The sequence below is a fragment of the Pogoniulus pusillus genome, chromosome 13, assembly GCF_015220805.1.
Source record: "Pogoniulus pusillus isolate bPogPus1 chromosome 13, bPogPus1.pri, whole genome shotgun sequence".
In the NCBI taxonomy this organism is placed as follows: domain Eukaryota; kingdom Metazoa; phylum Chordata; class Aves; order Piciformes; family Lybiidae; genus Pogoniulus; species Pogoniulus pusillus.
This window is the reverse complement of record NC_087276.1, coordinates 21,597,329-21,623,714: the sequence shown is the minus strand read 5'-3', so window position 1 is coordinate 21,623,714 and position 26,386 is coordinate 21,597,329. Positions and strand designations below refer to the sequence as shown.

Below are 26,386 nucleotides of genomic sequence, written 5' to 3'. Positions count from 1 at the left end.
AGGATGGGCACAGACTCCTCTCAGTGGTGCCCACCAACAGGGCAATGGGCACAAACTGGAACCCAGGAGGTTCCATCTTAAAAGGAGGAGACATTTCTTTGGTGTGGGGGTACTGGAGCCCTGGAGCAGGCTGCCCAGAGAGGTTGAGAACCTCCTCTGGAGAGATTCCAAACCCAGATGGACATTGTGATCCTGGGCAAGCTGCTGTGGGTGCCCTGCTTTGGCAGGGGGGTTGGACTGGATGGTCCAACCTTCAAAGGGTTCCAGAGGTCCCTTCCCACCCCACCATGCTGGGATGCTGGAATTAGACCCCATGACTTCATCATCAGCATGCAAAATAACACTACACAGTGCCAGATGGGCTTCTTGATAGAAGGAGCTGTCTATACAAGCAGCTCTAAGGTGCAGCTATTAGGGCAGAACAGAAGCTGCCCAGCTGACTAGAAGGAAAAAGGCCATGGGGATGGTGTCTAGGTACAGCCTCATGTGATCAGCAACAGGCTGGCAGAGTCCTGCCTTGGATCCACAATTCATGTCACTACAGATAGTCCCACAGGCTTGTCAAAGGCAAGAGCAGCAGCAGAGTATCTGCTGTCAGAGGGAGCAGAGCCTCCTCCTGACAACGCCCAGGGGCAAGCATTCAGATCAGGTGCAAGCATTCAGATCCCCCCCTCTGCCCCCTGGGGCTGCGAGATATGTAGCCACTGTGTTCCAATGTGCAGTCTTCTGTCACTACCAGGCTTTGTAGCTTTGGCTGCACCCAATTGCAAATCACAAAGCCTCTCAGTGCTGGGTTAACATCAAGGCAGTGTAACACCTGGGTGCTGCTTGAGATTACCTAATTACAGTACTTGCCACGGTGCAGGAGCATCTCTCAAGCACCACCTCTCCAGGTTTGCCTTTTCTTACCTAGCAGGATTGGGTTTGTTAGCTGATTTTTACACACCATCAAAGAAAACCAAACCTAAACCCCAACACCCTGTAAGCTTTTAACCTGAAACTGATCTAACTGCTCATGGGAACAGCACTTGGGACTCTTCTGAGGCTTTGGGATGAAGCACAATAACCAAGCCAAGCCTTCTGCTCGTGCCGTGGGCATTATGGTGACACTCCACTAACACCAGAGATCATTATGCTCTCATGGAGCAACGCAGAATTACCTCTTTGTCCGGGGCTTAATCTAGAGTTTGCTTCTGCCATTGGCCCCTTCCACAGGCTGAATGAACCTCGTTTGCAAAATATTTATCTAGCACCTCATTTGGGCTTTTCTCCCCCTCCAAAATCCCTTACAAAAGAGAAACACAGCCTTGTTTTCGCCGGGGATGTGGCTTCCTATAAGAATGACATTCCAGGCTGGAGGAAGACTTTTTTTTCTAGGAACAGCAGCAAAGCTTTTGGACTTTGCAGACCAGACCGAGCACTGCTCTGCTGCCACTGCTTCTGCTTCTACCTGAGCTGCATTTTAGTTTTCATTGGAATTTTTTCCCCCTTGACAGATTTTGAACACTCCTCGAGCCTTTAAAAGGTTTTTACTGCAGCACGTAACAATAACAAGATCTACTGATTGTTGCCAGCTCCTGAAACTTAAAATATCCCAGGCTGTCAGCTCCCAAATCAGAAAATCTGTTTGCTTCACAGAATCACAGAATTAACCAGGTTGGAAAGACCTCTGAGATCATCAAGTTCAACCTATCACCTAAACCTTCTAATTAACTAAACCATGACACTACATGCCTCATCCAGCCTCCTTTTAAACACCTCCCTCCAGGGATGGGGACTCCACCAGCTCCCCGGGCAGCCCATTCCAGTGCCAATCACTCTTGCTGTGAAGAATTTCTTCCTAACATCCAGCCTAAACCTGGCCCCGTGCAGTTTGAGACTGTGTCCTCTTGTTCTGTCATTGGGTGCCTGGGAGAAGAGACAAACCCCACCTGGCTACAACCTCCTTTCAGGTAGTTGTAGAGAGCAATAAGGTCTCCCTTGAGCCTCCTCTTCCCCTGGCTTTAAGAAAGTTTGCTTAGGTGAAGCCACTAAGCAGCATAACCCCAGGAGCTCAGTGCCAAGTGCACAAAAACCCCACTGGATTTCAGGTGACAGCTGAGACCCTCCAAATCTTCTGACACTTCTGACAGAGCAGAGTGATAGCAGAACTGTTCTGATGTCTTCTCCTTCTTACCCATCCACAAATGGACTCAATGGGCTGCCCAGGGAAGTGGCTGACTCACTGTCCCTTGAGACATTCAAGAAACATGTGGCCATGGCACTTTGGGACATGGTTTAATGTCCAGGGTGGTCTTAGGTTGAAGGTTGGGCTTGGCAGATTCACAGACTCACAGACTGGTTGGGTTGGAAGGAACTTCCAAAGGTCATCTAGTGCAACCCCCCTGGATCTTAAAGGTCTCTTCCAAGCGAAACAATTCTAGGATTCTCCATAGTATGTCACATTCATAAAGGGAGTTTCACCTCCAGTCTCATAAATCCAGACTCTAATCTCCACTTCAAAACTCCCACCATCCTAAAGATGCACCAGAGGGAGTCAATATTTGCAAGGGGAAGTCAGAAAAATCTTTGTAAGGTTTCTTTCCAGTGGAGGAATGAAAGAAACGATACAGGCTGATTGAAAGGGCTACATCTCAAAGTAAACATGAAGAGAATCCGGTAGCTCTGAAGGCAGAGCACTTGAAAAGAGCTCAGATCAGAGAGCTGCTCAGACAGAGGGACTCAGAAGTGCAAATGCTGCCACTTGAAGCAGTTGCTCTGGAAGTGGAGGGCTTTTTTTTTTTCCCTGTGGCGCACTGCAGATGCTTTGGAAAAACAACTTTTTGCTCTTGCTTCCAGCCAGACTATGCGTTACACTTCAAGAACCCGACTCCGGCGATGGGAAGGGGCCAATATTCCCACTCGCTCTGCCTGGAGACCGCTTCCAGCTAGGTATGTAGCGTCTGCGAGCAGCAGAGCTTATTTCCTTAGTGATTCTTTGGATGGGGCACTTCTGCTGCGCTCCTAGTAACGGCGCCGTGCTTTCTTCACGGCTGCTGGGTCTAGAACGTCTGCTAGCAGAGGAGTTTGTTTCCTAGGCCTTACTGCAGAATTGTTTCAGATGGAAGAGACCTCTGAGATCATAGAATCATAGAATCGACCAGGTTGGAAGAGACCTCCAAGCTCATCCAGTCCAACCTATCCCCCAGCCCTATCCAGTCAACCAGACCATGGCACTAAGTGCCTCATCCAGGCTTTGCTTGAACACCTCCAGGGACGGTGCCTCCACCACCTCCCTGGGCAGCCCATTCCAATGGGAAATCACAAGTTAGCAAAATAGTTTGGGTTGCAAAGATTAAAGATCATCCAGTTCCAAATGCCCTGCCATGGCCAGGGACACCTCCCACTAGAGCAGGCTGCTCAAAGCCTTGAACACCTCCATAGCCTCTCTGGACAGCTTGTTCCAGTGTCTCATCACCCTCCCTGTAAAGAATTTCTTTCTAATATGCAGTGTAAATATGCCCCCCTCAAGCTTCAATCCATTCCCTCTTCTCCTGTCACTACAAGCCCTTGTCAAAAGCTCCTCTCCGGCTCTCCTGTAGCTCTCTTCATGTACTGGAAGGCAACTATAAGGTATCCCTGGAGCCTTCTTTTCCCCAGGCTGAACAACCCCAGCTCTCATAGCCTGTCCCCAAGCCCAACCTCCCATAGCCCTCTTCAGGTACTGGAAGGCAGCTATAAGGTATCCCTGGAGCCTTCTTTTCCCTAGGCTGAACAATCCCAGCTCTCATGGCCTTGTCCCCCAGTCCAACCTTCAACCTAAGGCCACCATGGCCACTAAACAACGTCCTAAAGTGCCATGTCCACACATTTCCTGAACACCTCCAGGGATGGTGACTCCACCACCTCCCTGGGCAGCCTGTTCCAATTCCTGACTACTCCTTCAGTGAAGAATTTTTTTCCTAGCAGAAAATTACTTCTGCAACTAGAAGTGTCCCATTTGCTGAGAGCAACTGCTCACACAGGCTGCTGCTGCTGCAGAATCAGGGAGCTTCGGTGTTGGTGATTTTTTGTACTCAGCATTTTAAAGGCTGTTTTCATGTCAGGCTAACAAAAAAAAAAAAAGTTTGTTAAGATATTAAAATGCTTTCCTCTAATGAAAGACTCAACAGCAATCATTAAAAGTGTTACTGACTTTATCTGTCAGCGTTCAGTCAAGGGAACATGAAATGAATAGACAAAACTGCTTGCACAATGTCACTGTGCCATGAGCCAGAGTCCCTCTCATCACAACAAAAATCAATCTGTCAGTCTTTCATGGGCATAATGATGACACACAGATACACAGACACACACCCTTTTTTCCCTTCATCAGAAGGTCAAACAGGGCAGTGAACTTCTCCCCAAAGGAAACTCATGTGTCACAGACCACTCTAGGACATCCTAGACCAGTCACCAGAGTGTTACCAGCACACGCTCCTTCAGCTGAGCCAAGACTCTACACAGAAGGTGATCTGCTGGCTGACAAAAAGGACTCCACTCTGAATTTCAAGACACTCATCCCTCAGCACAGCAAAGCCTCTCCTCAAGCTGCTCTGACACAGCTGTAAACAAACACTTCTCCATTGAAATCAGAGGAATATGTCACAAAAGCCATCCTCCCACTTCAGTCACAGAATCATAGAACACACTGAGTTGGAAGGGACCTTTAAAGGTCATCTAGTCCAAGCCCCCTAGTCCCTGCACTAAGCAGGGACATCCCCAACTACAGCAAGCAGGTTGCTTGGAGTCCCATCAAGCCTGACCTTGAATGTCTCCAGAGATGGGGCTTCCACCACCTCTCTGGGCAACCCATTCCAGCACCCTCACAGTTCTTCCTAACATCCAAATGTCCATTAATGTTCTATCTGCTTCCATAGATTTCCCCTTTTACACATTCCAAGCACTTTGTTTTGTAGACCTGCAGGAGCTTTACATCCAACTTCCATTTGTCGCTGCATAGTAGAATCTAATCCAAACCGTTCTGGGAGCTGAGCTTTTACCACTCAACGCCTCTGAACAACAATAATATAAACACTCTCAAACACTTACTACCAAAATTAATAATCCTAAAAGCACTCTGTAACAACCCCAAATCCTTCAAAAGCCAAATGAAGGACTTATCATCACAGTCTTCAGAAGGCTGCTCTACAAGTGACCAGTGAGGCTCTGGCACGTTCCACCTCTGTCGCAACGGCAGATTCGGTCTCCAGAGCTGCAGATCCCCATGGCTAAGTGACAACAGATAACGCAGCAGCAGAAACCCCATAATAAGATTCAGCCTTCCCCAATCAGGGACTTTCAGGCTTTTCCAAAGAAACCAGCCATTGTCTGCTGCAGAAGAGTATCTTGTAAGAAAACAGTTGGAAAACACCTTGTCATAGAATCATAGAATCAACCAGGTTGGAAGAGACCTCCAAGATCATCCAGGCCAACCTAGCACCCAGCCCTAACCAATCAACTAGACCATGGCACTAAGTGCCTCATTCAGGCTTTTCTTGAAGACCCCCAGAGACGGTGCCTCCACCACCTCCCTGGGCAGCCCATTCCAGTGGCAAATCACTCTCTCTGGCAAGAACTTCTTCCTAATATCCAGCCTATACCTACCCTGGCACAACTTGAGACTGTGTCCCCTTGTTCTATTGCTGGTTACCTGGGAGAAGAGGCCACCCCCCACCTGGCTACAATGCCCCTTCAGGTAGTTGTAGACAGTAATAAGGTCACCCCTGAGCCTCCTCTTCTCCAGGCTAAACACCCCCAGCTCCCTCAACCTCTCCTCATAGGATTTGTGCTCCAGGCCCCTCACCAGCTTTGTTGCCCTTCTCTGGACATGTTCCAGCACCTCAACATCTTTCTTGAATTGAGGGGCCCTGCTGGGTTTAGAGGCAGCCTCATTTTCCTGAAGCCAGTCCAGACACACCTCGCCGACCCACAGTTTAATGTTCTCTGCGGTGCTTCTGCAATATCCCTTAACCCAGGCTGACACTAAAAAGTGGAAACTTAGTTAGGAATATGTGAGTAGAAAAGCAGACCCTTAGCTTATCGAAATACCAGCAGAAATTGGTGTGAGATTTTTCTACCATCCTGGGCCCCATGTCACCTCTCCTACATCAACCGCTCCATGCTTTTGTCTCCTTAAGGATAGAAAAGTTGCCCCCCCTAAGGGACCCAAATTTAGGTTCAAAAATCGGTTTGGGTTTTTACCCAAAGCACTTTTCCCCCAAGTCAGTTTTTTTTCTGTCGTAACTTTATGGAGGTGACTGAGCACAAGGAGCATTCTCAAGCTCCTTCAAGAAACATCTTTCCCACTGATTTTCCCCCAAAAAGCAGACTCAGCATCCAGATAGAAACACCACTGGCATCTCATCCCAGCACTTTCATGGGTGAATTCCTATTTGAACTTGTCAGTTGAGGCTCTTGGATTCACCATTAACAGCACTCAAGCCACATCCAAGTGGCTGTTTCCTGACACCATCCTCCTCCTCCTCCTCCTCCTCCTGCCATTTCTCCCAGCACCTCCCAGCTTTCTTCAGCCCCATTCTCCCGGGGGAATGTTATCCAAAGGCCACCCCAACATACCTGCTGGGCTGCCTCTGCCCTCACAGCATGGTACTGACCAGCCAATTCATAGACCCGTTTGGGTTGGAAACTACCTTTAGGTCCAACCATTCTCTACCAATTCTGGTTCTAAACTGTCTCCCTCAGCACCAACTCCTGGCACGACAAAGTGTTAGGAGATGGCCCAGACTGGGCTCAATCCTGAGCACTGTGAAGCCAGCGCATCCTTCCAGCCATGACTCCTGGAGCCCTTGGGCTTGGCTGAAACCACCAAGCCAGAGCGCTGCTGCCAGGGTGGGCCCACGTCCTCCACGCTCTGAAGATGGTTTTCCCCTTCCCTCCACGCTGTCCGTGCCTGAGCCCTCGGGCTCCTGGCAAACTTTCCGCCCTGTCTCCATATTTGTCACTGTCCCATCTCCATCAGGCCAAAGGACGCTCCGGGCAGTGATCGAGGGGGAGCTGAACCCCCAGGCTGCTGGCGCAGAGCTGACCCCCAGACCAGGGCAAAGCCCCCGGCTCAGAGCAACCCTCCCTGCCCAGAGCAGAGTCCCCAGACCAGGCCCCCGAATCAGACCAAACTCCCCAGCCCGGAGGGGAGTCCCTCGGCCCGCTGAAGAGCTCCCAGCCCGCTCCAGCGTGCCCGACCCATCGCAGAGACCCCGGCCCAGCCCCGACACCACGGCGGTACTCACAGCTCGGTGGTAGCCGAGGGGAAGGCAGTTCCCGGCCGCTCCATCCCTCGGGCAGAGCAATTGACGAGGCAGGCGGGGCCGGTGCAGGTACAGTCGGCGCTGCAGGGCTGGCAGGCGGGGCCCGGGGGTGTCCGTGCCGCCGCCATCCCCCCGCACAGCAGGGAACAGAGCAGGCACCAGCCCGAGAGGGGCAGCCGCGCCGCGGGGACGCCATGTTTGCGCTGTGATCCAGTGTCTCCATTTCCAAAAGGCATCTCTCCCTACGGGCATGGCATGGCCCCGGCCCCGCCGTTCCCCCCGGCCGGGCCCGGCCGCGCCCCGCTCCGCCGCCGCTTCCCTCCGCTGCTGCCGCCGCCGCCGCCGCTTCCCTCCGCCGCGCGTCCGGCTCAGCTCAGCGCCCGCCCGGCATGGCGGCCTCCCGCGCAGGGCTGCCGGTGCGCTGCGGTGGCCCGGCCCGGCCCGCTCTTGCTTCCTGCCGCGCTGACAGCCCCGGCCCGGTGCCTCTCGGTTCTGTGCTCTCCGCTCCGCTCCGCCCGGGCCGCGTCCGCCACCTCCCCCGCTCCGCCTCCCGCCCGGCGGAAACCCGGCGCCGCTCCAGCCCCGCCGCCCGCCCGGGTCGCCCCCGCTGCCCGCTCGCCCGAACTGCTCCGGGGAGCGAGGAGAGCTCTGCTGCTGAGCCCGGCGGCTGATGCGGGGCTCTCGGCAGCGCTGCCAGGCCGGGCAGCGGGGCACACACGGCCCCCGGCTCCCTGCTTGTCAACGCGGGTGCAGGCGAATGCCGTGGGCCGGGAGGGGGTCCTGAGGAGCAGAGGGGTCCTAGGAACAGGGGCATCTCGGAGGGCTGGAGAATTCCTGGGGAACAGGGGCATCCCCGGGTACAGAGCTGTCTCGGGGGGTCGGAGGTCCCTGTGGGTATGGTGGGGTCTCAGGAGCAGGGGCGATCTCGGCAGCAGGAGCAACAGGGATTCAGAGACAGGAGTAGCCTGGGGACAGGGGCATCCCGGGGAGCAAGGGGATCCTGGGGGTCAGAGTTGTCCCGGAAGGAAGGGGCAACACGGGAAACAGGCATCCCACAGAGCAGGAGGGTCCCAGAGTGCTGGAGCAGTGCTGGGGAACAGGGGGGTCCCGGGAATAAGAGGATCCCGGGACCAAGAAGATTCCGAGGAGCAGAAGTATTAGTGGGTAACAGAGAGATCCTGCGGTGCAGGAATGTTCTGGTAGCAGGACCATGCCATGGGACAGGAGTTTGCCAGGGCAGGGGCATCCTGTGGGTCAGGGACCATCCCTAGGGACACGAAGGAGCATCCTAAGATGGAAAGGCATCCCTTGAGCAGGGGCATCAAAGGCACATGGGCATTCCTGAAGAACAGGAGCATTCCAAGGGACCTGGAACTCCGGAGAACAGGAGCATCCCGAGGGACAAAAAGATCCTGGGGGACACTGGCATGCCCAGGAGAAGAAACCATCCCTGGGGGACACAGGCACATCCTGCAGACACGGCTGCTGGTTTGCTCAGCGGAGGCTGGCGTCGCAAGCACCGAGCAAAGACACGGTCTGACCGAGACAAGGCTTTCAGCAGGGGGTTTGCTAAATGCAAATGAGCATCCCGCTCTTCATTTCTGTGATTCCATTAATTCCTGCAGCCCTTCACACCCTTTCCAATACTCCTCTGTAACGTTTCAGTTCAGCACAGCACAGCACTCTTATCTCAGCCCTCATGTCAACCATGTAGGTGTCCTCAGGAGTCCCCAGTGCTGCCTATGTGCCAGACTTTATCAATTGGAGAATCTTGGACTGGTTTGGCTGGGAAGAGATCTTTAAAGCCCACCCAGTCCAACCCCCTGCAGTCAGCTGACAACTTCAATTTAGAACAGGTTGCTCAGAGCCCAAATCAACCTGACCTGGAATGCTTCCAGGGATGGGGCATCTCCCATCTCACTGGGCAACCTGAGTCAGGGTCTCACCACCCTCAGGGACAAAAATCTCTCCCTTCTCTCTGATTTGAGTCTCCCTCTTTTAGTTTAAACCACCATCCCTTGGTCTGTCACAACAGGCCCTGCTAAAGAGCCATGGTCTGTTCAGTCTGGGCTCTCCAACAAGCACCTCTGGGAGAAGTCACCCATCCACAGAGAGGCTGCACCCTCATGCTGCCAGCCACCCCGATGCCAGGGTGAGGGACATTTCATATGTGTCTGGACCAGCTTGCAGAGCCCTGCAGGGCTGCCTCACATCCAGAGCCCCCTTCACGGCTGTACCCCTCACCTCCACCAGCTTCTACTGCTACCCCCAGTGTTCCCCAGCGCTCTGATGGTGAGAGCACTGGTGAGCCCTGGTCCTGACACTATGGTGGGCACAGTGTCAGTGGAGCTCGGGTAACTGGTAGGCAAACTTGCCTGGCAGCTTTCAAGGGAGAAACCACAGGAGGAAGGGTGGCTTGAGAAGGAGACACTTCAGCTGTCCATGGGCATCTGCCAAGCACAGGCGGTGGAGAGCCAGACTAGCTGTTTAGGGTGGCACCAGATGAAGGATGGGAGCCTCCAACCCTCACTGCTCCTCTTCTCAGAAGAGACTTGGGGGAGAGGAGGGCCATGGCAGCTGGCTTTGCCTAATGCTTGTGCCCTCAATGGAGTCATCCCGTGGGCACACACTCATTTTGGGGCCAGGATGTGGGTTTTCATGGCTGATGTGGTCCTGCACAGCCCAGCTCCTCCAAGCTCAGAGGCATGGGCGGGCAGCTTTCCTTCACCTAAGAGAAAAGAGCTGATGACTGCTGAGCTCCCTCTTCCTTGGACACAATGAACCCTTGGAGAGCTCAGCAAAGAGGAGAACAATCAGGCAAGGGGGTTTTGAACCATGGAGGATTTTTAAAGCCACTGGTATTTTGGGGCACAGAGGATTCTCTAGGGAACTAGGTGTAGATCCACTATGGGTTAAGAGAACTGCTTTACACCCCAGAGCTGCTGTACTAGGGGTGATCTATCCAGGGTGAGGCTGACCTGATAGCACTAGGTGTAGATCCACTATGGGTTAATGAGCTGCTTTATACACCCCAGACCTGCTCTACCCAGAGTGATCCATCCAGGATGAGGCTGATCCAACAAAACCCAGAAGAGCCTACACGATTGTCCCAAGGGATGATACCAGTTTGTATCAGCTGGGGCTCCAGATTTCCTTACCCTAATGCTGAGCAACCCTTAAATAAGAAACCTGACAGCCTCCAACTTTCACTCCTTTGCAGGGTACTTTAATGTATGTGAGAATTTACTTTCCAAAGAAACATTTTGTGCCTTTTGGACTCAAAATCTGCTTGAAAGACACAGTTTTCTGCATGATGTATTGTGCCCAAAATAGCTCAGTGGTTACTACTTCCTCATGTGACTACGATGGATTTATTTCCACTCCCTCAGCTGCAAATTGCACTTTTTTGGGGGTGTTTTAGGGTTTTTTCCCCCTTCTGCTGTACTGATGCACATTTATTTTTCAGATGACAGCAAGGAGAAACTGTCCTGCAGCTAGGTTGTAATCAGCAACTCAGATTGCTGATATAACCCAACAGATGTAGGGAAGGTAAAGAGCTCTTCCCCCAAAAAGCCGGAGCTGCCAAGCTGGAATGAGGGCTAGGAACAAGGAAATCACTGAGTGAGTGGGAAAGGAGACAGCAAATCTCGACACAGCCATGAACATTCCACATTCACATGGAATCACAGTGTTTGATCCTGAAGGAAGAGCCTGTGGCTGAGTCAGGATGGGTTTTAAAAAACCCAAGCTGCTTAAAAATAATGGAAAGGGGAGATAAATTCTGGGGCTGGGAGTTTGCTGCTCATGGTGAAGCTTGGAATGGCTGGTCCTGGGGAAGGGATTCTTCTGGTTCCTCCTGCTGGCAAGCACACAGAGAGTTTCTCAATGCTGTTTACTTGCAGTACAGCTCCAAACCCTAACTAAGAGGGTGTTAATTCTCCCTGTCCCACCAGTCCTGCAGGCTGAACTCACCCAGAACATCAGCAGCAGCAGATACACTGTGGTCAGCAAAACGTGATGTAGCTGTGGCCAGCTGAGAATGCCACTGCTGCCTCCAGGCCCCTCCAGCCAGATCCCAAAGGCACTGCAAATGCCTTCAGCATCCCCCAAACCCTGCTGTGCCTTGCTGGACCCTGCAGCACTTCTCTCCAGCGCTGCATTTCTGGGCATCAGAGCCTTGGTTTGCTGCTTTTTCTCTCATCCAGAAGTACTCTGTCGCATTTAGACATGAGGCAATGGGTGTGCTGGAGTGATGGGGACACCTCATCACCCAGGTGCATCCACGGCCCATGGAGGGGAAGCTCTGTGCTTCAAGTGGAAGTTGGTTTGGGGCTTTGACTGCTGAGCCAGGATAGGAAACCTTCTATCTTCAGCATCTTGTGTCCTCTGTAGCTTGTATTTGAAAACAGGTAGGAAAAAACACCCCTCTTGGACTTTTCTGCCCTCTCTTCTTGAGTCTGGTCCCTTTGGAGGGCAGATCCTTGTCCACCGACGGCCATAGTGCTTTTTTGGCTATTATTTCCCCTATGAGAAGGTTTCCAGCCTGATGGAAGGTGTACAGCTTGTTCTCAGAAGGTGTCCGGGGGGACAGAGATGTCCCACCTAGTTTTGAGTGGGATCTAGATACCCAGAGCAGGCGAAGATCTCTACTTCTAGGAGGATGCAGCTGTTTCCATGCCTGCAGGTTGTTGCTCTGTGACTGTGTTTTTCATGATCGTCCTACTAGGGGGAGATCTAGAGAGTGACACACACCACACCCCCCCAGAAGCCACCTCCTTCCACCCATACCTGACATCTGCACCACCTCACGGTAAAAGAGCTGCAATCCCCGGCCAGGATGACTGCACAGAAGAAATGTTTAACGCTGAGGGTGGTGAGACCCTGGCCCAGGTTGCCCGGAGAGGTGGGAGATGCCCCATCCCTGGAACCATTGCAGGTCAGGTTGTTCGGGGCTCTGAGCAACCTGCTTCGGCCGCAGATGTCCCTGCTGCCTGCGGCGGGGGCTGGAGGAGCGTTAAGGTGTCTCGGCAGCCGGAGCCGCGGGGTGCGGGCAGGCTCAGTCCCTCACCGCGGTCCCCGGGCGCCCTCTAGCCCCGCTCCGCAGCGGAACCCGGCGCGGGGTAAAGGCTCCAGCAGCACCGCCGAATGTGCCCTCACACCGGGTGCCAACGGAGACCCGAGGGCGCAGCAAAGCCCGGACAGCCCTGGGATGGACACCGGGGCGGGGTGGGAATGAGCCCAGCCCCTGCTAGCAGCATCCTCCTGGCGGAGGGATCCATACGGAATGCGTACGTGCGGGGAGGGACCGGTTGGTGTGCAGCGTGGTTTCCCAGCTCAGCCTGAACGAGCAGAGCCAGCCCAACCCACATCCCAAGCAGATACAGACCGAGACTCAAGGGAGACCTTCTGGATCTCTGTAACTCCATGAAAGGAGGATGGGACCAGGTGAATGGCAGTTTCTTCTCACAAGGAACAAGTGACAGGACAAGAGGAAACAGCCCCAAGTTGCACCAGGAGAGGTTTAGCCTGGACATGAGGCACAATTTCTTCCCCCAAAATGGTTGTCAAGGGCTGGACCAGGGTACCCAGGGCAGTGGTAGAGTCTCCATCCCTGGAGGGGTTTCAGAGCCATGGAGATGTGGTGCTGAGGGCCATGGTTTGATGGTGACCTGGCAGGGCTGGGGTAAGAGTTGGACTCAGTAATCTCAAGTGTTGGACTTGATGATCTGTGAGGTCTCTTCCAACCCTGATGATACTGTGATACTGTGAAGTGTCTTCCAATCAAACCTATTCTATGAGCCTGTGAGTTAAAGCAGAAATCCACTCACCAAACAGCTCCCAGCTGCACCTCTGCAATGCTGGGCATGGGATCATAGAATGGCAGGTACTGGAAGGGACCTCTGGAGATCATTGAGTTCAACCCCTGTGGCCAAAGCAGGATCACCTAGGGGAAGCCACACAGGAATGCATCCAGGCGGGTCTTGAAAGTCTCCTCTGACCACCACACACTCCAGTACCCCCAAGATCTGATGCTGCTGAAATCTCTTCTGCCAGCTGCAGACACAGCAGTGCTGGCAGCAGGGACAAACCAGCCCCGTTTCTTATTTCTTGTATTGCTGGAAAAGTCCAAAGCACAGGGAGGGAGCAAGGAAACGACTTGGGAAGATGCTGGCAAGTGCTGTCTGCAGGAGCTGGGACAAGATGTGCTCTCTGTGGTGGGTGCCCCATGGGAGTCCAGCCTCGCTGCACAGGGGCTGACCATGGAACATGGCAACAGGCAGCAACAGGGCATCAGTGCCCGTCTGACCACAGCATGGTCCCCCCAAATTGCTGCTGCTCTGGGCCCGTTGCTATAGCAATGCTGATGTCGCAGCACCGTCAGGAGGCATTGCAGGGCTGGAATTGGCATCTTGCATTGAGGAGGGTTGGACACATCTTGGGTTTTAAAAAGTCAGGGAACAGCCAGAGCTGTTCATTTCTCCACCATGGTGGCATTTAGGAAGCCATCTCCCCTTTCCCTCACCTCTCACACCCACTGGCATGGCATGACCCTGACCAGCACAAGGAGAGGACTTTCAGCCTGGTGCAGAGAGCCCAAGAGAAGTGTTGTCTGGTCCTGGCCTTGAGGCGTGATGTTCCTCTTTCTACCACAGATGATACTGAGTAGGTGAAGGTTGAGGCTTCCCCTTCCCCCCTGCAAAAGGTCTCCCCACAACCATTCACACCCCAAAAGCTGAGTGCTGATGAAGCTGGAGCCAGAGGGCAGGTGGCAAGAGGCACAGGGCAGGAAGGTGGCTTCAAAAGCTTTAGGATAGGCTGAGTTTAAGGCTCCTTGTGCCTGTTGTGACAGGACAAGATGGGGATGGATTCAACTGAAAGGAGATTCAGACTAGAGAGAAGGAAGAGATTTGTTACACTGAGCAATGGGACAACTTGCTCCAGCAGGAGCTTCTTCCCAGCCTGGCCCATAGTGGTTGCCTCAGTCCCTGGAGCAGCAACTTCCTGACCCTCAGCACGCATCCACACATCCTTGCTCACTCCTCATGACTTCACAGGGCCCCAAAGCCCTGCACCATGCTGAGGCTGCCAGGGCTGGCTCTGGAGCTCTGCAGTGCCCAACTCAACAGGTCTAAAGATGACTTTTTTTAGGGATTCATCAGCTCAAGTTCCTTGGACTCTGCAGGCAGCACCTCAACGCTCAAGGCCAGCAGCCAGGCTCATGTCCCCAGACATTGTCTGACAGATGTGAACTTATCTGAGATGGAAATGGTTGAGTGTGCACAGATAATTGAGGCATCTTGCCATGTTCATACTCTTGCTTTTGACACCATAACCACACTCTCACCCTTCCCCATGGCTCAGGATGTGTCTGTGTAAGGCTGCAAAATATCTTGGGCATTTTGAAGCTGAAATGTTTTATTTCTGAAATATTTGATGCTGCTGAGGCATGTCTGAAAACCATTTAAACCTACCAGGTAGCCTGAAAATATCTCATGTTTAGGAGTCCCTCTGCCTCAGTAGGACACATTCAGGGGGCCCTTGGAACATCCAACTCCTGACCACATCTGGAAGCTTTTGTGGTTGCTCTCTGGAGCTGGGACTTTGCTGCTCTTGGTCCTGCACTGACTGGAGCCCTTGGAACATCCAACTCCTGACCACATCTGGAAGCTCTTGTGGTTGCTTGCTGAAGCTGGGACTTTGCTGCTCTTGGTCCTGCACTGGCTGGAGCCTTGGCTCATCTCAATCTTGGCACAAGGAAAGTTAATTTCCTGGCCCCAGCCCAGCGCAGGCTCATCAGGATCTGGCATCATCACCCTTTTGTGTGCAGGAGACAGCAGGGGCCTGGGACAGCACTGTGGTTCCCTGAGGATGCCCACGGAGACATTCCAGGCATGACTCGTGGCTGGCAAGGATGTCAACCTGCAAGGAGCAGAACCTGTCTGGTGCAAGGGGTGTCTGCTAAGGGCTGGGTTATTTTACAGCCAGTATCAGCAGCCACGCTGTGTCCTGCTTGGCCCTGGCTACTGGTGCCACCTCCCAGTGCCACAGTGTGGGTAATACTGTGGTGCCAGCCCCAAAGCAGGGTGGAGGAGGAAGCTGTGCCCCACATTTGCCAGCATGAGCCCAGGGCATCCTGCTGGTTATGCCAAAGGACTCTGCCACCTCGACTGGGCAGCTCTGCCAGGCTGTGGAGCAGGGAATAATGGAGACCTTCAGGGATGCTCTGTAGAGAGTGAAAAAACTTCTCCTAATCTCCAACTGAAACCTCTCCTAGCACAGTTTCAGACCATTTCCTCTTGTTCTATCACCTGATACTAGGAAAAGGAGACCAACCCTCACCACACTCCCAACACTCTCACAGGGAGCTGTAGAGAGCAATGAATCCATAGGTTGCACAGGGAAGTGGCGGAGTCACCATCCCTGGAGGTGTTTAAGAAACATATGGCCATAGCACTCTGAAACATGGTTTAATGGCCATGATGTGCTGAGTTGATTGTTGGTTTTGATGACTTAAGATGGCTTTTCCAACTCAAAAAATTCTGTGATCCCATGGGCTCCTCAGGGGAAACATTGGTGATGAAGGACGTTGGAGGAAGCTGGTGGGGGAAGACATTCCTCAGGATGGGCCAGAGAAGTGGAGGAGCCCAAGATGGAAAGAGAGAGGCTGTACACAGCAGAGATGGCAGATGAACTAAGCAGCCAAAGGAAGGAGGGCTGCAACACAAGGCAGAGCTTGGCAGTGTCAGAGAGGGAAGAGACAAAAGCAGGCTCCCAGCAAAAGGCTGGGATTTAACTTTTGCAGCTGCAGAAGGAAAACAATTGCTTCCCACACAGAAGGAACTGCTGGGCTGTGCTGATGAGAGGCTGTCTGAAGAATTTCAATTAAAAGCCAGTGACACTGACAAAGGCAGCCAGATTGAAGCCCTCAAAGGTAAATGAGCAATGAGGAGGGGAGAACAAGCAAGGGTGAGGGAGGGAAAGGTGCCTGCTCAGCACCACGTGGGCTGAGACCTTCCCAAGGCAGAAGAGAGAAAGCCAAAGCCTGCATCTGCCAAGTGCAGCAGGGTGCTGGGATCCACCTCCAGCACACTCCCTCTGTGCCCCTGTGTGGGGAAGAAACTGTTCTTCATGTTCAGCACAAACCTCTCCCAGGGCAATCTGAGGCTGTTTCCTCTTGTTCTATCGCTTGTTCCTTGGGAGCAGAGACCAATCCCCAGCTGGCTCCAGCCTCCCTTCAGGGAGTTGCAGAGAGCAACGAGGTCTCTGCTCAGCCTCCTTTTCTGCAAGCTGAACAACCTCAGTTCCCTCAGCTGCTCCTCACCAGCCCTGTTCTCCAGACCCTTCCCCAGCTTTGTTGTCCTTCTCTGGGCCTGTTTCAGCACCTCAGTGTCCTTCTTGAAGTGAGAGGCCCAAACCTGAACCAAATATTCACGCTAAGGTGTCACCAGTGTCACACTGCTGGCTCACCTTCAGCTGCTATCAGCCAGCACCCCCAGGTCCTTTTCGAGCAGGCAGTTCCCAGCCATTCTGCCTCAAGCCTGGAGCATTCATTGGGCTGTTGTGACCCAAGTGCAGGACCCAGCTCTCGGCTTTGTTAAACCTCATACAAATGACTTCACCTCATTGATCCAACCTGGCCAGATTCTTTTGCAGAGCCTTCATACCCTGCAGCAGATCAGCACTTTCTTCTAATTTAGTGGCATCTGCAAACCAGCTGAGGGTGGCTCAATCCCCTGCTTAGGCGTAGCTGGAGCAGAGTCTCAGATCACCACTGGCACTGTCAGCCCCACTCCGAGCCCTGGCAGCCAGCGCAGCCCTGCTCCCTGTGGCATGCTGTGCCGCCAGGTGCCTGGTAGCCCATTCAGCTATTTTTAGCATCTCTACCCCCCTGCCTTCAGCTGCAGTTATCTGATTAGTTCCTGTAACTACACGCGGAGCAACATCTCCAGGCGTGACTGCGAGCGCTGAGCAGGCTGCAGCTCCGCACCCGCCTGTGCCAGGGGAGGAAAAACTTGCTGGAGATGCTTCTGCCTGTGGTGCTCACAGCTCTGGTGCTGCAGAGGCTGAGTTTTGGGGAGGATGTGTGTCAAGGTGGATGAGTTTGGGGTGGGGGGAATGAGTTTCTAGGGGAGACTTTCAGGAAGCTTGAGTTTTGGGGGATGAGCTTTGGGGGATGTGAGTCTCTAGGGGAGAGTTTCGGGAGGTTTGAGTTTTGGGGGATGAGCTTTGGGGGATATGAATTTCTAGGGGAGAGTTTCAGGAGGTTTGAGTTTTGGGGGATGAGCTTTGGGGGATGTGAGTCTCTAGGGGAGAGTTTCGGGAGGTTTGAGTTTTGGGGGATGAGCTTTGGGGGATATGAATTTCTAGGGGAGAGTTTCAGGAGGTTTGAGTTTTGGGGGATTTGAGCTTCAGGGGGATATGAGCTTCAGGGAGCTGAGGTTTGGGAGAGATTTTTTTTTCTGGGTCTGAGTTTCAAGGGGCTGAGTTTTGGGGAAGATGACTTTTGAGGGGCTGAGTTTTGGAGGAGATGACATTGAAAGGACTGTGTTTCAGGAGGGCTCGAGTTTGGGAAGGATGAGTTTTGGGCAGAGGAGTTTCAGGGGGCTGATTTTGGGGGCAGACATCTTTTAGGGGCTGAGTTTTGGAGGCAGCAAGGACCAGCCCTTGAAGCACCTGACCTTTGGTAAAGGCAGGATTAACGAGGCCCTCTGCCCGTGGTAAAGGCCCATCCTCCTCCGGCGTTGCCCTGATGCTGCAGCGATAAGCAGCTGGCTTTGTTTGCTCCTGAACAGGAGGCTGCTGATGGAGATTTCCATCAGCAGCAGCTGGGGCTGAGGCAGGGAAAAAGTCCCGGGGCGTCAGCACTCGCAGCTTGTGGCAGGGTGTGCCCCTTCCCTCAAGCAGGTAATGCCAAGGAAAAGCCACAACATGGAAAAGGGACCAGTTAAAAGCCCCTCAGACAGCTCCAGCACTGCACTTTTCTCCGAGGCCTTGGACTCTATTGATGCAGCTGCCCTGGAAATCAGATTACAGTACAGAACCCTGGCAGTGAGTCTGCTCTCCCCACTCAGGTCTTCCTTCTCTACGGTGAGGAGCACACAGAGCAGGGGGATAAACCTCCACCACAAGAGCTTTCTCCTCTGACCTTAGCTGTGTGCTGGCAAGCCCAGAGCTCCTCCATTTTCTCCGGAGCCCATGATTATGTGGCCACACCTGAGACTTGGGTTGGAAGAAGGCAGATCTCACCCAGGAATCATGCACAGGAACTCCTGGTGCAGCTCATCACTTTTGTCTATGACTAAAGCCATCAGAGCTCTGCTACCAGCTCCTGCTCCTCCACTGGAGTGCTTCAGGGCTGTTGAACAGGGACCAACTGCAGGTTTAAGTGCTCCCAGGGCAGAAAAGAGAAAGGTTTGTTGGTGTCCACAGGAAAAGCAACCCCTTAGCATCCCCATGCTGGCACCTGAGCTGCAGTGCTGGCCTGGGTGTGTCTGAGCCCCACTGTGTTGGTCACAACCTCCTCACCCTCTTGAGCAAGCTGTTTATTTACATCCTCATTGTTCCCTGCCCAGCTTCTCACCACAGCAACTTATTTTCTGCTCCTATTGTGATGCCACCGTGCCTGCCAGCCTCCTTTTCCAGTCAGGATGAGGCTGTGCCACTGGAAATATGTCACACAGCTGAAAACATTTATTCCAGTTGAGAGGCCTGCAAGTGCCTCAGGTGACACTTCAATTTGCAGGCAGAAAGAAAGATGCCAAGTGTTGCTCATAAAACCAGTTGCTGAGACAGACTGGAGATAAAAACCTCCAGCCTGTGCCCCAGCAGCCCACACTCTGCCCTCAGATCTGACTTCTCGCAGAGATGCTGCCAGCAGCAGATAGAGTCATAGAATGGTTTTGGTTGGAAAAGACCTTTAAGGTCATTGAGCCCAGCTATTAACCCAGCACTGCCAGGTTACCACTAAATCATGTCCCTCAGCATCACATCTCCATGGCTTTGAAACCCCTCCAGGGATGGGGACTCCAACGCTGCCCTGGGCAGCCTGGGCCAGGTCTTGGGAACCCTTTTGGGGAAAAAAAATTGTTCCTCATGCCCAACCTAAATCTCCCCTGGTACAACTTGAGGCCATTTCCTCTTGTCCTATCACTTGTTCCCTGGGAGAAGAGACCAACCCCTACCTGGCTCCAGACTCCTTTGAGGGAGTTTTATAGAACCAGAAAGTCTCCCCTCAGGCTCCTTTTCTCCAGGCAGAACGAGCCCAGTTCCCTCAGCTGCTCCTCACCCTGCCTGTTCTCCAGCCCCAGCAACCCCAGTTCCCTCAGCTGCTCCTCACCCTGCCTGTTCTCCAGCCCCAACAAGCCCAGTTCCCTCAGCTGCTCCTCACCCTGCCTGTTCTCCAGACCCAACAAGCCCAGTTCCCTCAGCTGCTCCTCACCCTGCCTGTTCTCCAGCCCCAACAAGCCCAGTTCCCTCAGCTGCTCCTCACCCTGCCTGTTCTCCAGACCCAACAACCCCAGTTCCCTCAGCTGCTCCTCACCCTGCCTGTTCTCCAGCCCCAACAAGCCCAGTTCCCTCAGCTGCTCCTCACCCTGCCTGTTCTCCAGACCCTTCACCAGTTTTGCTGTCCTTGATTCATTCCAGCCCCTCAATGTCTTTCTTGGAGTGAGGGGCCCAAAACTTGAACCAAGTATCCAAGCTGTGGACTCACCAGTACGGGGGCACTGTCACTGCCCTGGTCCTGCTGGCCACACCACTGCTGATCCAGGCCACATTCTGGTGGCTTTCTTGGCCACCTGGGCACACTGCTGGCTCATCTTCAGCTGCTGTCAGCCAACATCCCTAGGTCCGTTTCCACCGGGCTGTTTCCAGGCGCTGTGCCCCGAGCCTGCAGCGTTCACGGGGCGGTTGTGACCCCGGTGCAGGAGAAGCACTCGAAGCTCGCCCAGGACGGTCCGGGTCTCGCCCGGGTGACCCCCTCCCCTGCGCCTCACTGTGACAAACTTGAAGCACGAGTGGGGGCACCCCAAACCCGGCTGCGGACCTGCAACCCCCCTCGCAGCCGTGCGCCCTTCCTCGGATGCAAACCCCCGCGGTGGGTCCATAGGAACCACGGTCGCAGGTCCCCGCCGGTTCCGGTGCGCGGTAACCGGGGCGGAGCGGAGCGAGCCCGGCCCCCACCACCGCCCCCGCGGCGCTGCCATTGGCGGTGGGGCCGGACCGGGGCCGGGGGAGGCGGCGGCGGCAGTAGCGGCGGCCGGTGCAGCCTGCACCCCCCCGGCCCTGGCATGTCACGGAAGAAAGCGGCTCGTAGCAAGGGCGGCGGTGCCGCTCCCTCCGCCGCGCTGCCCTCCGCCGCTCAGGGCAGCGGCAGAGCACCCGCGACCAGTGCCGCCTCGCCGCGGGGCTCCGCGCCCGAGCTGCCCCGCAACGGCGGAGCGGCGGCCGGGCGGCCCTCGCTGAGCAGCAGCGGAGAGTTCTACGATCTCGCTTTCAAGGTGCGGAGCTGGGCTGGGCTATGAGCGGGGAGAGGGCGGCGGGAGGTCGGGGTACGGTGCGGAGTCCAGCGGGTGCGGGGACAGCGGCAGCATTACCGCGGCAGCCGGAGAAGTTACCGGGACCGGGCGGGCATCCTTCTTTCCGAGCCCCGGTATCCCTCTCCTTCCGAGCCCCGGTATCCCTTCCTTTCCGAGCCCCGGTATCTCCCTTTCCGAGCCCCAATGTCTCTCTCTCCCAGCCATGTATCTCTCCATCCCAGCCTCAGTTTCCCTGCCACCCTTTGCCACCCAGTCTGGGGCTCTGGCAGCAGGTCCCAGAGCTCCGTGTGGGGCTGCACCTGCAGGACTTTCCCAAGTGCTGCCGAAAGGCTTTTTGCTCAGATCAGTTGTGTGTGTGACCTTCTGGTTCCTCTCTGACACCCACATCCCAGGCTTGTGACATGGAGTGACCATTCCCTGAGCTGTGTCTAACCTGCTCTGGCTGCCATTGAGACATCTTCAGCTTGTGCTTGGTTTTAAGGTCTCAGATGGCTTCAGGTTCTGGTGACAGAATCACAGATCAAATGCATTTGCACCCCCCTCAGCCCCCCTTTCTATCATGCACCTAATGCAAGCCCAGCTTGGAGCTCACTGAGCCATCCTGGCTGAGGCTGTGGCTCAGCACGACCCATCTGACTGCCGCTCCAGCATGGATCTTCTCAACTGGGTGTGGGGGATTGAGCTTGGAGAAGGTGGGATTTGCTATGCCAAACCCAGCCCTGGCATGTTTTGTTGGTGCCCGTAGCAGCCAAAGTGGCCATCATGGTGTGAAGGTTGAGGCGAGGGGTGTCCACCAACTGTATTTGGTTGCTTTGGTAGGTGGTCTTGATACAGCTGCAGTAACAGTGCATCCCTAAAATGGAGCCACCTCCGTGTTCATGCTGCTCCCCAGCACCCTGAGCTCCTCAATTTGTGCCCAGGCAGCAGGTATCCCTGGGGATTGCCCCCATGGCACAGGGATGAGCCCAGCCAGGTGTCAGATAAGCCCAAATGCACTGAGTGATTGCAGCCTCAGGCTGGTTTTCATCCTACAGCAGAGAGAAATTGCCTTTCATTCAGTCAACCCCAAATTTATTCAACTTTCTTTTCCCCTAACCCCTGTCTGGAGGCTCCTGAGCTCTGTCAGAGGCAGTGGCCAAACACAAGTCATGGGCACAGGGCCAGATCCTGATTGCTGAGCCCTTGGCATTTGCCTGGCCCTGGGTGCTACAGCCTGACTGGGTGAGGTGTCAGCAGTGCTGGGTAGGGAGTAGCTGCCTATAAGGGTCACCATGCTCTAGAACAGAGGTCTGGGAAGTTAAAAATATTCAGTTACTTGTTTTTTTCTACTAAAAACTACTGCCCCCCCCCCCCCTCCTTTCCCCTGGCTTTGTGCTGCTGCTCCCCTAGTGCCATTATGCCACAACCTGTCTGCACGGTGCTCCCACAGCAGACCTAGCATGGGTGGGCTCCATTCTGTAGGTGATGGAGCACCAGAGCTGGATCTTGGTGATGTTCCCCTGCCCCCCAAACAAGCTACAGCCACATCTGGGGCTGCTGCAGCTTCTCAAGAGGTTGAGCTGTGAGGTGGTGCTCGGGTTTGCTGCTTCTGATGGCTCCGGCATGGGTTCGTTGTGACCCAGGGCACCGCCAGCCTTAAAACCATTTAAATCCAGTCACGGGCTAATGGTTTGTGGAAGGCTAATGGCAGCAGAGAGGGAACCCTGCCATGGCAGCATGAAGCTGTGCAGATTGGCATGGGTGCAGCTGCAGGATTCCTCCATGCCAGGAAGCTGTTGTCCTGCTGGGAGAAGCGGGATTGGCAGCCGCGGGGACCAGGACAGATCAGAGGGGTTGTGGCTTGAGCGAAGGCTTCAGAGAGCTGCACTGGGAGCAGTTTTGGCTCTGTAGTGGTTTCTTTGTGGCAGGTGGGTGCCTGCCCCACCTGCATCCGGGTGCTGCTGGGTGGGGAAACTGAGGCAGACGGCACTGGGAGCTGCCCACTGAGGACTGGGACAGCAACTGTAAGGTTGTGTGGGTCCTGCTGAAGGAGTTTCTTGGCTGAGAGCACCCTGGAATTGATGCTCCTGGGTGGGGAGGAGGGGGAAACGGAGTCTTCTTCCTAGAGAGCTCCAGAGGTGTTGGGGTGTTTTGGGGTGCTCTGGGCAGTGTGAGCTCCATGGCCATCAGGTCACAGCTGGCCTCAGGTGTTTTGGGGTGCTCTGGGCAGTGTGAGCCCCATGGCCATCAGGTCACAGCTGGCCACCTCAGGTGTTTTGGGGTGCTCTGGGCAGCATGAACCCCATGGCCATCAGGTCACAGCTGGCTTCAGGGTTTTTGGGGTGTTCTGGGCAACATGAACCTCATGGCCATCAGATCACAGCTGGCTTCAGGGTTTTTGGGGTGTTCTGGGCAACATGAACCCCATGGCCATCAGGTCTCATCTGGCCTCACCTAGTCAGCACCTCTTGGGTTTCAAGGGGCAGTTGTGCCCCCATGGGGGGGTCTGTTCTGGTTGGGGGAAGGTGTTGCTCCTGGGCTGGGGCTCTGGGGATGGGTAATAGCTGTGATGGAGCTTCCTTTCCAAAGCCTGGTGTCAAACCCCCTCTCCTCTCCCTCCCTCCCTCCCAGGTAATGCTAGTGGGTGACTCAGGGGTGGGCAAAACCTGCCTGCTGGTGAGGTTCAAAGACGGCGCCTTCCTCGCTGGCAGCTTCATCTCCACCGTTGGGATTGACTTCAGGGTAAGTGCCTGGGGGTCCCTTGGCCCCTGCCTGTAGAGTCTAGCATGGTACCTATGGGTAGGGGACAAAAGCTTGCTTCAGAGACTTAAACCTCCTCATCCTGAGCCGTGCCAGCTTCTGCAAGGGTACCTCAGGGCTGAGCAACCATCTGATGGTGGCAACAGCCTTTTCATTACTGTTGGAAGAGCATGGGGAAGCTCATCTTCTGCTCCAGGTCCTGCTTCATGGAGGAGAATATGCAGAGGCCTGAGCATCTGCCCACTGAAAGTGCTTCCCCAACCCAGTTTTGATGTTTCAGTTAAGAGTTGCTTGGTTTTATTCAAACCCACCCAAACAGACTCCAAACTGACACACACTCAAGTCCCCCACAGGCCTCTCTTTAGTACAGCTTTGGGGTGCCAGTGTTGGGGGTGCAGTGTGGAGTGGCCTTGCTCCATCTGCCAGGCAGGGGACATGTTGTGCCAAGAAAATCTTTGAGCTCCCAGGGCATGATGGTTTTGGTGGAGCAGGCTGGTGCTGGGAGAGCTCCAAAGGCATCATGTCAGGACTGTGCAACGCTGGTGAGGACAGAGGGAACCTGCTCAACAGAGGGGATAATGTGGGGCAGAAAAGGAGACACCTCTTGTCCTGCAGTGCCCTGGTGTGGGCAGAGCAGCCTTTGCCAGGCAGGAATATCTTGGTGCCAGCTGGGGTCCATGAAGCCTTTTCTTGGTCCTATTTTGCTGGGGCAGATGGCAGGGGCTGCCCAGGGGTGCTGTGATTCAGGTGGTCCCTGGTGAAGGGGAGCTGTGGTGCTGCTGTGGGCACCCTGGACTGTGCAGCGGGCACCCCTGGAGTGACAGTAGAGCAACAGGGTTGGTGACATAGAGAGATAGCATCAAACCTTATGGCAGGCTGGGAAGGGCAAGCTAAGGAGCTTTTGCTACCACAGCAGCAGCCAGCAACATGCCTGGCTTGGGTCCCAGGTGCCTTCTGGTTCCACAACCATCTGCTTCCCCCCAAACCCTGAGCTTGCTGCTCCCCAGGATATCTAACTGGTGCCACAGGCTGCTGGGGGAGGCTCAGCCATCAGGGCCAGGGCTGTGCCAGGTGCCTGTGCTGCCCTGTTCATCGTCACTGTGCTGTGTGATGGCTTTTGGCTCCATGGTGGTCCTGTGGTGGTGGTGAGTGGGTGCAATGAAGATCTGCTGGTTATGCCACACACTGGTGTTGTGTCTTCCTGATGCCTCTTCTCAGCGAGATCTCTCATCTCCTCCTTCCCTGGAGGCTTTCTGGGAGATGGGTGTCTCTTGTAACCTGCTATTTCATCTGGGTGTGTGAATAGCAGTGGTTGGGTGATGAGTGGAAGTGCTGAGGGACAGCTCAGAAAGCCTCCAGAAAGCAGGTTCTCCCCTGCAGACAGGCTTCTGGTGCAGCTGCACTTTGGAGAAGCTGGTAAATCCCAGCCCATCACTTTATCCAAAGGTGATTACAGGGTGTTTCAGGTGCTCTCAAAGGGAAAAGCACTTTATTACCAATGGCAGTGATTGCTGATACCAAGGGCAGTCAGTCATAAACCCCTCTGACTTATTGATCAGGGCTCTGAACCAGCTGCTACAGAGCAGCAATCAAATTAGGGCTAATTCAGTCCTGTAATGGACCTGCTTGAGCCACGTGGGTTTGACATGGGCTGATGATACAGCTGGGAGGGTCCTGTAAAACTCCTGATTCATAGAAACCTGGAATGGTTTGGGTTGGAAGAGATCTTAAAGATCATCTAGTTCCAACATCCCTGCTACAGGCAGGGACACCTCCCACTAGAGCAGGTTGATCAAGGTCTCATCCAGCCTGGGCCTGAACACCTCCAGGGAAGGAGCATCCACAGTCACCCTGGGCGACCTGTGCCAGTGTCTCACCACCCTCACCGTCAAGAACTTCTTCCTAACCTCCAGTCTCAATCTCCCCTCTTGCAGCTCAAAGCCATTGCCCCTCATCCTGTCACTACAAACCCTTGTAAGATGTCCCTCCCCAGTCTCTTTGTAAGGCACTCCTGGTTTTGGGGAGGGGGTATGGAACTGGTTGTCTGATGGTCTGATCCCTCTGTGTGCAGGGGCCATGTAACTCTCACTGCCTGCATCACGGTGCAGATGAAGCTCTGAGGTGGTGATGCTCGAGGCTCCTGCTGCAAGAGCAGGTTTTGGGTTTCATCCGTGTCTGTCTAGCAACAAACCTGTCACATCCTGGCTCCTTTCCTCCATAAGCCCAGGATTTGGCAGCAGGGTTCTGGCTGGAGCAGGCAGGGCAGGTGGGAACAGATGTGGTTGGGGGAGGTGACCACTGAAGGTGACCCATCAATCCCAGGTGGTTACTGGGTTTTGCTCTGGACTTGGACTGGTGTGAGAGGCATGGAGCAAGCACAGGGGGCTGGTTTGGTGCACTGGGCTTTCTAAGCAGGGTTTGTGGCAGTCATTCAGCCTTGCTGGAGGCAGAGACCATGGGGACGTCCCCAAGGCCAGGGCATGTGGCAGCTGTGCTCCTGTGCACGTGTGACCTTGCTTGGGCAGGAGCCTGGGGAAAGGCTGGGCACATGGTGAGGACAGAGCTGCCTGGCTCATGGTGTCGATTTCAGGACTGGCTCTGCTCTTCTTGCTTCCAGTTGGTCCCTGAGAACTACCCTGGGGAGGGACAGAGCCATGTTGGGGGGGAGAAGCTCCTGTGCCCAACCAGCTGCTCACCACCTCCTTTCCCAGTTCACTCACTCATCCCAGTGTGTTCCAGCATCAACCACTGTTTTCTGGGGGGTGCCAAGCCATTAGAGCTTTGCCTACTGGTTTACATAGGCCAAAGTGAATGGAAATGAAC

The 26,386-nt window shown here is 54.5% G+C and overlaps 2 protein-coding genes across 2 annotated transcripts in view; one reads left to right on the top strand and one right to left on the bottom strand.

Moving 5' to 3' along the window:
• PKD1 (polycystin 1, transient receptor potential channel interacting) overlaps positions 1–7,810 on the bottom strand; it is a 102,611-nt gene extending 94,801 nt beyond the window's left edge. The window contains exon 1 of the mRNA XM_064153480.1: positions 7,269–7,810. Coding sequence (XP_064009550.1) covers positions 7,269–7,522 — 254 coding nt within the window. The 5' untranslated portion in view covers positions 7,523–7,810. The remainder of the gene's footprint in view (positions 1–7,268) is intronic.
• Positions 7,811–20,424: 12,614 nt separating this feature from the next.
• Positions 20,425–26,386, top strand: part of RAB26 (RAB26, member RAS oncogene family) — a 33,598-nt gene continuing 27,636 nt past the window's right edge. The window contains exons 1-2 of the mRNA XM_064153479.1: positions 20,425–20,785; positions 23,435–23,545. Coding sequence (XP_064009549.1) covers positions 20,576–20,785; positions 23,435–23,545 — 321 coding nt within the window. The 5' untranslated portion in view covers positions 20,425–20,575. The remainder of the gene's footprint in view (positions 20,786–23,434; positions 23,546–26,386) is intronic.